The 12,927-nt window shown below is 51.3% G+C and overlaps 1 protein-coding gene across 2 annotated transcripts in view; it reads left to right on the forward strand.

Annotated features, from left to right (window-relative positions):
• Positions 1 to 12,927, forward strand: part of Col26a1 (collagen type XXVI alpha 1 chain) — a 147,304-nt gene that overhangs the window by 33,608 nt on the left and 100,769 nt on the right. For both annotated transcript variants that reach the window (XM_032886641.1, XM_032886642.1), the window contains exon 2: positions 3,195 to 3,317. In XM_032886641.1, the coding sequence (XP_032742532.1) occupies positions 3,195 to 3,317 (123 nt within the window). The remainder of the gene's footprint in view (positions 1 to 3,194; positions 3,318 to 12,927) is intronic.

Below are 12,927 nucleotides of genomic sequence, written 5' to 3' on the forward strand. Positions count from 1 at the left end.
CCCCATCATTAGTGCTGGTCCTGTTGGCTGCAGATTTCCGGCTGGGCTCTCCACCTCCAAATTGCTCCCATCTGCTCTCTGTCTCTCCCGGATGCTTCAGAGTGTCTGGCCCACTGCTCCTCATTTTCTAATGTGGCTGGGGACTTATTTTTAGCTTTAAAATTTCTAGGATCTGGTGGTAGGTGGAGGGGATGGGAGCATGTTCCTGCTGGGTAATCTCTACACTGCTTGCTCTGTCCCCCTTTTCTCCTCTGCTGTCCTTGCCCAGCTCTTCTTTCCTCTTACCTCCTGTGTCCAGTCATTGTCCTGATGGTCATAGCCTTGCCCCCCTCATTGCAGGATTCTAGGCAGGGGCTCTACCACTGAGCCACGCCCCAGCCCCTCACTGGGGGATTCTAGGCAGGGCTCCACCACTGAGCCACGCCCCCAGCCCCTCACTGGGGGATTGTAGGCAGGGGCTCTACCACTGAGCCACGCCCCCACACCCCTCCCGGGGGTGGGGGGATTCTAGGTAGATGTCCTACCACTGAGCCATGCCTCCAGCCCCTCACTGTGGAGTCCAGTGTCTCGCCACTGAGTCATGGCCCCAGCCTCCAGGACAGGCCTGTGTCCTTAGGCCCAGCTCTCCTGACACCTCTAATTAATTGTACAGGGATTTCTGACATGCTTTTGGCCCACATTTATCCTTCTGTGCTAATGCTGGCCCTTGATGACCCCTGGAACTGCAGTTAATGGACTGATCTTTCGGTGTTTAGCTGATAGCCTCTCCTAGAACTGACCCTGCTCTCTCCCTGTAGCTCCTTGTGCTTGTCAGGAGGTTGGACCTCTTCTGTAATCAGGCCCTTCTCTGTCATGCTTCCATGGCACGGAGGGGTTGAGTCTTCTCCACGGAATCCACAGGTCAGTGACTGAGAGGACACCAGGGCTGAGAGCCTGCCGTGCTTTCGCCTCCGCTCAGTCCCTGACAGAGGGTCTCTGATAGTTCATATTGTCAACCCGATAGGCTCTAGAAGTGCCATGGAAACAAAACCATGGATATGCCTGTGGGGAAGTTTTAAGACTGGATCAGTTCAGGTGAGAATGTGGGTGGGACCTTGGGTCAGCTATTCAAGGGGTCTTCACAGTCAGGGAGCTGTTAGAGGAGGCGTGGCTTCACAGTCAGGGAGCTGTAAGAGGCGTGGCTTCAGTCAGGGAGCTGTAAGAGGCATGGCTTCACAGTCAGGGAGCTGTGAGAGGCGTGGCTTCACAGTCCGGGAGCTGTGAGAGGCGTGGCTGACAGCCTGCTTCCTCTTGATTATTCAGTCCCTGACCCCAGATCATTGGAAAGTGCCGCCCATATTCATGGCGGGTCTTCCCGCCCCAATTACACCTCTCTGATAAGCCTTCACAGACACTCCAGAGGTGTGTTTTCTAGGTGATTCTAAAGATTACCCCATACAGGCCAGACACAGTTCAGTGTTAACCAAGAGTTCGTCTGGGTTTGGTATCTCAGGCCTTTAATCCCCAGCACCTGGGGAGACAGTGCCAGTACATCTATGTGAGTTGGAGGCCAACCTGGTCTGTGTCACAAGTTCCAGGCCAGCTAGGGATCCGCAGTAAAACTGTGTCTGTGAAGAAACTAAGCGTTTGAAGAAAAGAGGGTGAAGTAGAATAAGGTAGAAAAGACCAATTATTAGATGTTGGTTTATTGCTGGATGGTGGTGGTGCACGCCTTTAATCCCAGCACTTGGGAGGCAGAGGCAGGTGGGTCTCTGAGTTCAAAACCTGCCTGGTCTACAGAGCAAGTTCCAGGACAGTCGGGGCTACACAGAGAAACCCTGTCTCGAAAAACAAACAAACAAACAAACGAAAAAAGAAAAAAAATAAAGAAAGAAAGAAAGGGGAAAGGGGGAAAATATTGACTTATTTAAAAGCACTGTTTGTTCTGCCTGTTTGCCCAGAGGTACATCACCAGAAACAGAAAGCCATGGAGGGATGGCTGAAACAGGGGTCATTGTCCCCAACCACCTGCTGATGCTTCTCTAAAACGTCACTTGCTTACCTACCCCACCTAGAAGCCTGTCCTGGCTTCAGCCCACTGGTTTCGGCAAGGCTGGTGGGGAGACCGTTCACACAAGGTGAAGAGTGAAACCTGAGTCCGTGCCATCTCTGTAGGCACTGGGTTAGCAACTTCCGGAGTCTGACCTTGTGTCTTATTCTTCCGATACAGTTCAGCATAGTAAAACTCTGGGGAAAGGTTACCAGGTAACGATCATCACAAGAAAGTTTCGGGTATAGCTGTGATAAACTCCCTAGCAAAGCAGCCACGTGCCGTGACCGTTACAATAAGAATGAGCTCTGCTCGCAAGTAAACCAAGCTCAGGGCTTAGGGTCTAGAGAGGAAGGAGCGTTACTAAGCATAAGGATTTATTCTATCGGTAGATGGTGCAAATTACACAGAACTTCGTTCATGAGGATGGTTCTAATCACTGAGAGATGACGCTCAGGGTTAGGGCCTAAACAATACTTCGGATACTCGTGGGGATTCCGGGGGAGGCTGGCTCCCAATAAAATAGCTAAGGATCACGGGTGGTTTGACCACGTTCACTCTGGCATTCCAGGCGACCAGCTTGCTTGATTGACAGGTTCCTCCCGTGCTCACTCTAAGCTGTGCTTCCTATGCACTGGTGATGCCTCTCTTCCATTCTCATTGACGTCAGAGTGCTTATGCTAGAAAGAGTCCCACAACAGGCAGGTCTGGTCCAGGCCTGATTATGACAGTTAATATTGATCGTCGAGTTGACAGAATCTAAAATCAACTAGGAGACACGTCTCTGAGTATGTTTCCAGATTGGGTAAATTGAAGTGGGAAGACCAAATGGGAGGCACCATTCCCTAGGCTGGGGTCTTGAGCTGAGCACCAGCATCCATCTCTCCCTGCTTCCTGACTGTGGTTGCAACATGACCAGCTGCCTCATGCTTTACCGACCACGATAGACTGGACCCTCAGATTCTGAGCCCAAATCAACCTTTCCTCCCTCCCTCCCTTTAACCCTTCCTCCCTTCCTCTCTTCTTCCCTCCCTCCCTCCCTAAGTTGCTTCTGTTGGGAATTGTATCTTGACAGTATCCTCTTTCCCCGTAGCACGCTCCTCTACACTGCTTCTGAACCCTCAGGGAACAGCCAAAGCTAACACAACTGTTGCTGTCCCCACAGGCACTGGTGCCATCACACGGTGACAAGGACAGTGTCCTGCCAGGTGCAGAACGGCTCCGAGACGGTGGTCCAACGAGTCTACCAGAGCTGCCGGTGGCCTGGGCCCTGTGCCAACCTCGTGAGGTAAAGGCACCCAGGGTGCCCTGTTCCGTCTTGCATGATGTGACCCAACTACAGTTCTGGGGTTGGCTGCCTTGATGCTTGGAAAGGGGAGTTGAACACAGATTCTGTGAACAGGGAGTGAGGTGTACGTGCTGCAGTGAGAGGGACGTGCTCCTACCTGATACAGTGTCACTGTTTGGGATTATTGCCGATGCCTGGGGGAGGGAACAGAGGAGATGGAGAGGGATGGTGGGGCTAACGAGGAAAGTAAATAAACTAAATTATGGGCTTGGAAATCTAGCTTTTAGGGCTGCCCCTTAACAACCATGCCCACTCAGGGCCTTACCCTGTTACAACACAGTCACACCGTCCCACAGCCGTGCCCTACCAGAACCGCCACCTCCAACAGCCGCGCCCTCTTGTGGCTCTCACCTCCCCCAAACCACGCCCCTTCAAAAGCCACACCCACACGTAGCCCCATCCCTCAAGCACTCCATCCCCAGCCGTCCTTACCCCATCACAGCTCGCTAACTCCAACTTCTCACAACCCTGTCTTAGAGATTTCCCTTGATGCCTCATTGGCGGGGATTCATCCTGCAAGCCTCAGTTTCCCTACTTTAAAATGGAGGGGACAGAATACTGCCTCAAGATATTGGTGGAGGAGGAAATGAGATTCTGTGAGGGAAGTCCCACAGGAACCTAAGTTCCAATCAGCTCTGAGGCGCAGGCTTTTGATGAGTGGAGAAAGGCTTAGGAGCCAACTCCAGGCGCTCCGGCCCCAGGCAGCTCCTGGTGCGGTTCAGGCCTGAGCATGCTGCGTGCCTGCATTCCTCACTCTGAGGTTAGGGAAGCAAATGCTCGCAGGACCCCCACCCCATCCCGAGCTGACTCGGGCCTAGTCTTTCACTTAGACTCCCACTTGCTCAGCGTGTCTGGCCACGTTTCAACCGCAGCATTTACATAGCAGTGTTCAGGTTTCCGTATTTCTTGTCCGTTTTTCTGAAGTTGTGTGGGGCCCAATTTCGGTTCTTCCATCCTTCGAAGCATTCCGGGGCGCCTTGATTTGTGCTGGCATAGAACTGTGGTGGGGAAAACAGAACTCAGAAGGCACTTCGTTGAGCTTGGGATCAGTTGCAAATTGTTTCCCTTGGTCCCCGATTGCTTTCTCCATGGTAGTAATGTCACTTCAATCTCTGGATCCTGGGTCTGCCCTAGACAGTAAGGGGCTTGGGATGTGCTCACCTAGAATACATAGAATCCTGATTTCCGGCCCAGCACTGCATAAACTAGGCATGGTGGAACACAATTAGAATCTCAGTATTCGGAGGTGGAAACAGGAGGACCAGAAGTTGAAGGTTATCCTCTGATACACAGCACATTCAGGGCTAGCCTTGACTACATGAGACCCCCATGTCAAAAAATTTTTAAAAAGAAGGAAAAGAAAAGAGACAGAGAGAAAGAGAGACAGACAGAGGGACATAGAACGCTCTGGGGAAGGTTGGTTAGGTGCCCGTTAATCCCAGCACTCAACAGCTAAGGTAGGGAGACTGAACTTCAGGCTAACCTGGGCTACACAGCAAGATACTGTCCCAAAAGAAAAAGAAAGTACACTGAGTTCGGGAGTTGCAGTTGGTAAAGTACTTGTTGTATAAAGAGGAGACCTGAGTTTTAGCCCCAAACCCATGTTAGTAAGCTGGGCACAGTGGCATATACTGGTAAGCCCAGCACTGGGCAGGCAGAGGGAGGCAGATCCTAGCTGCCCTCTGGTCATCAAGAGGCCCAACACCAGATAACCATGAGGACTGGGGATGGTGGTACATACATGTTGGGGGACATGGGGGTCTGAGGATAGAGATGGCATTGAGCAGGGAGAAACTTATAAGAATTTGACATTTTGCTGTGAGTGGACCAAGGGTAGGGTTTGACAAAGGGCCATGGCTCAGTCATAAAGTGCTTGCCTCCCAAGTGTAAGGGCCTCAGGTCCATCCCCCGAAGCAGGCTAAAAGTGGATTTGGTGGTATACACTTGGAACCACAGTTCAAGAAAGGGCAGACGTGTGGGTTCCTGAGGCCCACTGGTTAGCTGGCCTTTAGCCAGCCTGGACGAATTGGCTAGCTCCAGGCCAGTGAAAGAGCATGTCTCCAAAACAAAACCAACATGGATGACTGACCGGGCTCCCACACATATGCCTGCGGTATTTGTGCACGCACACACATGCACGCACACACACACACACACACACACACACACACACACACACACACACACACACACACACACTGCTGCCCTGCTAATTAACGTCGAAGTCTACCATCGACTGGAGGGCCTTCTGAGCTCCATCTAGCATTGACCCGAGAGCCTTCTGAGCTCAGTGCAGTATGGAGGACCCCTTCATTGGCAGGGCTTCCCCTCTCTGACTTTGTCTGAGAGTTCAACTTCCCACCCCCACGCCTCTATCTGCAGAATGTCACGTAGCCTTAGTTAGATTACAGGTTCAATGTCCTCTCTCCTGATAAGAACCCGTTCAGCTAGCACCTGAGATTCCTGAAAGGCTTCCTCGTGCTAATGAGGCATTTTGTTACCTCAAGCTTTCAGCCAATGACCTTTGCCCATCCTGGACGTTTCTATCCCCGGTCCCCAAGACTGTAAAAGCCTTGATCACCCCAAGTAAAGTTGATCTGTGCTGGTCTCAGTGTATCATCTCCCTCACCCTCTCATTCCCCCACCACTGAGAGAGAGAGAGAGAGAGAGAGAGAGAGAGAGAGAGAGAGAGAGAGAGACAGAGACAGAGACAGAGAGACAGAGACAGAGAGACAGAGACAGAGACAGAGAGAGAGACAGAGACAGAGACAGAGACAGAGAGACAGAGACAGAGACAGACAGAGAGAGAGAGAGAGAGAGAGAGAGAGAGAGAGAGAAGGAGCTGAACACCATCGTTCATCTCCCCCTGCTTCCTGACTGCAGGCACAATGATTGGGTCCTAATGGACTACATCCTTGAGCCAAGAGTCCAGATCAACCCTTCCTCCCTTATGGGTCAAGTGCTATGACACAGTACTAACAAAGATCTGGAGGCAGAAAGGACCATCCGGGCTTCCGTACTCAGTGCCTCAGTGTCCTAGGGGAATGAGGATGACCCCTATTCCCTGTTCTGGAGTGGGAATAGGCTTAGCTCACTTGTGTCCCTTAAGGTGAGTGTCAGGTGGTATTGGACGCTACTCTTGGGTGCCCCCAAGCCTCTCTCAGTCAACCATTGGCAGCGGTGGGCTGGGTTCAGGAGGTCTGCCAGGCTCAGAGGAGTCACATGGGCACTGAGGGGTGGGTGGGTAGCTTTGCTTCACCAGACCTCTTCTGCCCTTGGCAGCTCCTTAGTGCCTCTGAGGTCTTTGATGGCATTCCAGCCAACCTTTTCCAGATGTGCTGAGTGGAGGGCTTTGGAGGAACTCTCTAGGGCGTCATCTGCCTCCTCATTCCGCCTCTGCCAGACAATCCCCTGCTGGCCGGCCTCCTGCCTTGGTGGGGTTGCCTGCTGCTCAGGGGCTGCCGCCTGCCAGGGTAAATGGAGTTCTGATTTAAATACTTTAAGATGTGGGCTCGCCTTCCTGTACCTCCTCCTCTTCCTCCCCCCACGCTTCTGCCTCTTTCTTCTCCCTCTCCTTTTTTCTCCCCCTCTTTCCTTCTCCTTCCTCTTCCTCACCCCTGACTGTGGAAGCTCAGAGGCTTTCTTGTTTGGGTGATGTCCTCCACCTCCGTGGACCTGAGCTACAATAGAGCTGGGTCTGCTGGGTCTGCTGGGCCTGCTGGGTCTGCTGTCTTTTCCCTGTTTGTGTGTGTGTGTGTGTGTGTGTGTGCTTGTGTGTTTCTTTGTGTGTGTGTGTGTGTGTGTGTGTGTGTGTGTGTGTGTGTGTGTTTGTGTGTGTGTGTGTGTGTGTGTGTGTGTGTGTGTGTGTGTGTGTGTGTGTGTGTGTGTGTGTCTGTGTGTCTGTGTGTGTGTGTGTCTATGTGTGTGTATGTATGAATGTGGGTGTATGTGTGTGTATGTGTCTATGTATGTGTATGTATTTGTGTGTATGTGTGTGTAGGCATATGTGTATATGTATGCAGAGTCCACAGGGGGCCTGCATATGTCTACAGGTGTGTATGCTATGTCAGGTGGCACTAGTGTCTCCATTTGTTTTTTCAGACACAATCTCTCATGCAACCTGGCATTTGCCAATTTGGCTAGGCAAGCTGGCTAGTAAGCTCCAGATATCTACCCCGTGTCCACACCCAACACTTAAGTTTATTTTATTATTGCTGTTGCTATTATCATTGTTATTATTATTAATGTGTATGTAAATGTGCAGGTCAGAGGACAACTTTATGGAGCGAATTCTCTCCTTCCACATTTGTATGGGCTCCAGGAATTGAACCCAGGTCTACAGGCCCGTGTGGCAAGCCCTTCATATATTGAGCCATCTTGCTGGCCCATGGCCAACATTTTCACACGGGTCATGGGAATCAGATTCTGGTCCTAATCATTTCAAGCATTACCCACTGAGTTCTCTCTCTCTCTCTCTCTCTCTCTCTCTCTCTCTCCAGCCTCTATCTGATTTCATTGTTATTTCTGAGACAGGCTCTCACTAGGAAGCCCAGACTGATGTCAAACTCACAATTCTCTTGCCTAAGCTGGCTGTGGCTGCCCCTTCTGAATGCCAGAGGCCAGAGACAACCCCTCCTATCCCACTGTTGCAGCGGGACCTCCCCCTCCCTCCCTGCTGGTGCTCTGCTGTTAGCCAGGACACAATCGGCTTCCCTCTGAGCAGTGCCTCCATGTTTCCTGTTGCCGCTTTGCTACCTCCCAGCCTGTTCCTGTCCATTGTGGTCTCTGATGAGAATCAGGCAAGCAAGGGGCCCTGGAAAGATGACCGGTGAGAGAGGATGCAAGACTCCTTGGGAGAGGACGTAGAGGTGAGCCAGTGGCTCCCGGACTATGTAGTACTTAGGCTCCTGTTAAGAAGCCTCAGGTTTCCATCACCTGTAGGAGATGTCCTCTGAAGGCCAGAGGGTTCTTCTATCTCCAGTAATTGAATATCTCTCCCCTGATAGGAATACCTTTTTCAAATCTCTCTCTTGTTTAAAAATTTATTTATTTATTTATTCATTCATGTATTTTTTTAGCGTGCACGCATGTGCACGCACACACACACACACCACACACACACACACACACACACACACACACACACACACACATGCACGTGCACCATGTGGTGCTCCAAAGACAACTTTCAGGAGTCAGGTCTCTCCTTCTTCCTTATAGGTAGTTCCTGGGGATTGAACCCAGGTCGTCAGTCTTGGCAGCAGGCACCTCTCCTGGCTGAGCTATCTTGCCAGTCCTAATCTCCTTTGAAGCAACCTGCTTCTGGGGACCCCTGGGGCATTTCTGCAGTCTTTCATTTCAGGACAGTCACTAAGTGGCTGTGGGCCTGCAGCAAGACCCCCTCTGAGTTCCCCGCGTGCCACACAATTGCGATTTCAACTATTCCTTCATTGGACCTGTGTGTCCTTGAAGGGTTTCTCTTCTGTGAGGAAACACGCTTGTGGTCCATCATCCATGTAAGTCAAGGCAGGGAGTCAGGGCAGGAACCCTGGAGAGAGGAACTGGGGTGGAGACCATGGGGAAGCACTGATTAGGAGCTCCCATGGCTTGCTCAGCTTCCTTTCTTATAGCACCCAGCCAGGGCAGAGGTGGCTCCGCCCAGAGTGAGCTTGGACCTCCCATGTCAACTGTCAATCAAGAAAATGCACCACAGGTTTACCTACAGGCCAATCTAATGGGTGCATTTTCTCAACCGAGGTCCCCTCATTCGAAATGACTGTAGCCTGTGTCAAGTTGACCTAAAACCAGACGTGCTGTCTAACTGATTGTGCTAATCAGTTAGATTCCTCATGGCTGTGATAAAATAACCCACAAAGCCGACCTCAGAGAGGAAGGTTGATTTTGGTCACACAGCTGGAGAGTACAAGTCTATTATGATGGGGACATGACAGCAGGAGTGTGAGGTGGCCGGTCACACGGCAGCCACAGTCAGGAAGCAAGCAGAGAGACAGATGCCGGGGCTCAGTTTGATTTCTCCTTTGTAGTCAATCTTGGACCCCAGCCAATGGGATGGTGCCTTTCACATTTCACCTCCGTTCACCTAACATAGGAACTCTATGATGGACAGGCCTCCATGCTGACTTGAGTTGACAATCAATAATAACTACCACAGAGGGTCTCTGCTGCAGACAAGGCCTCTATGAGTGCTCAGGGTCCAGGTCCAGTGTAGAGGTCCGAAGAGGACACTGAGTGCCTTGTTCTGTTATGTCTTTCCTTATTCCTTTAAGACAGGACCTCTAACTGAAACTGGCAGCCATCAGACCCCAGCAGTCCCCTCCTCAACACACCACAGTGCTGAGGTTAACAGGCTCAGGCCCAGGCTTCATACTTGGATGCTGGGGATTCGAACTCAGGTCTTCATGCTTGCACAGCAAGCACTCTTACTCACTGAGCACCTCCCAAGACCCCAGCAAAGAGCTTTGATACATCGCTTTGCAGACACACGCACACTCGCTGGTCCCATTGGGGGCTTGAGTTTGTCAAACTATGTGCTTTGAGCCTGACTTCATTCTCCCCTGGGTGTCACTCTTTCTCATTAAGTGAGGCCATTTGTCCCCCCACTGGGTCCCTACTTCCCGGTTAACAGCCCCTGACTCCCTTCCATCCCTTTCTTTCCTTCCTGTCTGGCCTTAGGGGGAGATCTCTCTGGAAAGCACATCACTTGACAGGTCCCCTCCCAGGGAGAAGTACTCACCACCAAGCTCGATGACCTGTGTTTGTTTGATCTCTGAGACCCACAGGGAGGAAGGAAAGAACCGTCTCTCACAAGTTGTCTTGTGACCTGCTCACACTGTGGTGTGCACTCACACCTAAACACACACACACGAATAACGAACAAAACTGTGGCTTCATCATGCCACCTGGTATTGGCTTCTCTCTTGTGTGTCTGCCTTGTCTAGCCATTTCTGCCCTTCGTCCCGCGTGTTGAATCGTTTTATGTCAGCTCGACACACGCTAAAGTCATCTAAGAGGAGGGAACCTCAGATAAGAAAACGCTTCCATGAGACCCAGCTGTAAGGCGTTTTCTCAACTAGTGATGAATGGGAGAGGGCCAAGCCCATGGTGGGTGGCACCATCTCTGGGCTGGTGGTCCTGGGTTCTATTAGAAAGCAGGCTGAGGGGGTTGGGGATTTAGCTCAGGGGTAGAGCGCTGGCTTAGCAAGCGCAAGGCCCTGGGTTCGGTCCCCAGCTCTGAAAAAAAAAAAGGAAAAAAAAGCAAGCAAGCAAGCAAGCAAGCAAGCAAGCAAGCAAGCAGGCTGAGAAAACCTCAGAGAGCAAACCAGTAAGCAGCACCCCTCCATGGCCTCGGCATCAGCTCCTGCGTCTAGCTTCCTGCTCTGTTTGAGCTCCTGTCCTGACTTCCTTCAGTGATGGACTAAGATATGGAAGTGTAAGGCAGATGAACCCTCTCACAGACTGTAAAGACTCCTGCCTCCTGAGAGGCAGGGTTAAAGATGTACACGTTCACGCCTGGCTCCTTGTTCGTGCTAACAATCCCCTTGGCTCTCCTGTGCAGGAGACATGAGGGGAAGAGGAGGGAGCTTGTCAACGCTGCCCAGGGGACCGAGGTGCTTCGCAGAAGAGGGAACATTTGGGTTTCACTGTGAAAGGCCTTTGAGAAGAAGAGAGAAGCATATATAGGGAGGGGAACTTTTGTGTGCACGACCAGGTTTGCCAGAGGAGGATGAAGCACCCCCTAGGTTCCGCCTTAGGGAAGGAGGTAGCTCAGAAATTCATACTGAAGCCCTCTAGATATCCAGGAGACTAAATTGCCCTTCAAACGTAGCCTTGGTCAGCCAGGCTGGTGAAACAGCGCCACCCACTGGTAGAGCCTGCGCTTGTCATCGGCGTCGGCTAGGAGCATTACAGAGACTGAATGCCACCGGCCAGCAGAGTGATCCAGAGTGGACCTGAGGGGGAGTTGTATTGGAGGATCAAGCTCTCCCACTGCAGTCCAGGGGCCTGAAGCAGCAGCCTCAAGCAGTTTCTGGAAGGAAAAGTGCTCTCTGGCACCAGATGGCCAGAGCAGAATAACTGGGTCCTGGGCCGATTTCTCTGGCTTAGTCCACAGTGCCATGGCCATCCAGCATTGGTGCTGTCAAGGTTGCTAAACAGCCACCTGCCTCAGTTTCTTCATGTGCAAACCTGGAATGATCATGGCCTCTATCTCTTGACTTGCTCTATATGAGCGTTTATAAACCCCTCAATTCACTGTATTAGGGCCAGCAAGATGGCTCGGCAGGGAAAGGGGCTTGCTGCCAAGCCTGAGGATCCAAGTTTGATTCCTGGGACACACACAGTGGAAGGTGAGCGCAGTCCTCTCAAAGTTGTCCCTTGGTGATCGCTACACGTGTGCCTCGGCACATGCTCAGTGCTCTCCACACAATTATAATAAAACACTTTTCAACGTTCTGTTTTGGGGTAATAATTACTTTTGCGTACATGTGCAAATGCATTTGAACGCTGTTCACTTTTTAAAATCTTTAAAGATTTTTAATTGTTTTTAATCGAGTGGATGATGGCTGTCTGAGTGTAAGTACGTGCATACAAGCTCAGGTGCCCCTGTTGGCCAGAGGCATTGGATCCTCAGAGTGGGAGTTGCAAGCAGTTGTGAGCTGCCCAAGGTGGGTGCTTGGAATTAAGCTCAGGTTTTCTGGAAGAACAGTGAATACTTTCAATGAGGCATCTCTCTGGTCCCTGAGAACAATTTTCAAAAGATTTATTTTATTTTTTGTGCGCATTTTGCTTGCATGTGTATCTGTGCACCATGCATGTGTCACCTCAGAGTTCAGTAGAGGGAGTCCATGCCCTGGAACTGTCATTATAGATGGTTGTGAGTAGGGCGCTGGGAACCGGACCTGGGTCCTCTGCAAGAACAGCAAGTTCTTAACCACTGAGCCATCTCTCCAGCCCAAGACTGGTTCTCTTACTGGCCTGGAACTCAGCAAGTAGGCTGGACTGGCTGCCAGTGAATCTCGGGGGTTCTATCTCTACCACCCCTGGGCTGGGATTACATTTTTCATGAATGTTGGGGATCAGAATTTGGGACCTCATGCTTGACCAGCAAGTGTGTTACCAGCTAAGCCACCTCTCTAGCTCTGTCTTAGGCTTCTGACCGACATCATCACTTAAGATGTGGACTGCAGTACCTCTCAGGGGCCAGAGGCTGGGAGAGGGAGGGGCAGTGTGTAGAGGGAGCTGTCCCCCCTCCCCCAAGTAGAGCAGGGACATTTGCTAAACCCGGAGACCCTCTGGCTTGTGGAATGCTCAAGAGGCACCACTTGGAGGGGACGTTCAAGAATTCCCAGAAGCAGAGCCCTCGTCTCAAAGTCCAATTTTAGAAATGGCTGTCTGTGATTTGTGAGTTTTCCTGTCAACGGGGTAGCTCCAGATGCTGCTACCAATTAACTCGTCATTTCTCCACATGCCCATTAAATCACCCCATGTCAGCGGACGTGAGCGTCTGTGAAGCCAAGCAGTCCTCTGTGGA

Source organism: Rattus rattus, chromosome 16 (assembly GCF_011064425.1).
Source record: "Rattus rattus isolate New Zealand chromosome 16, Rrattus_CSIRO_v1, whole genome shotgun sequence".
NCBI lineage: Eukaryota > Metazoa > Chordata > Mammalia > Rodentia > Muridae > Rattus > Rattus rattus.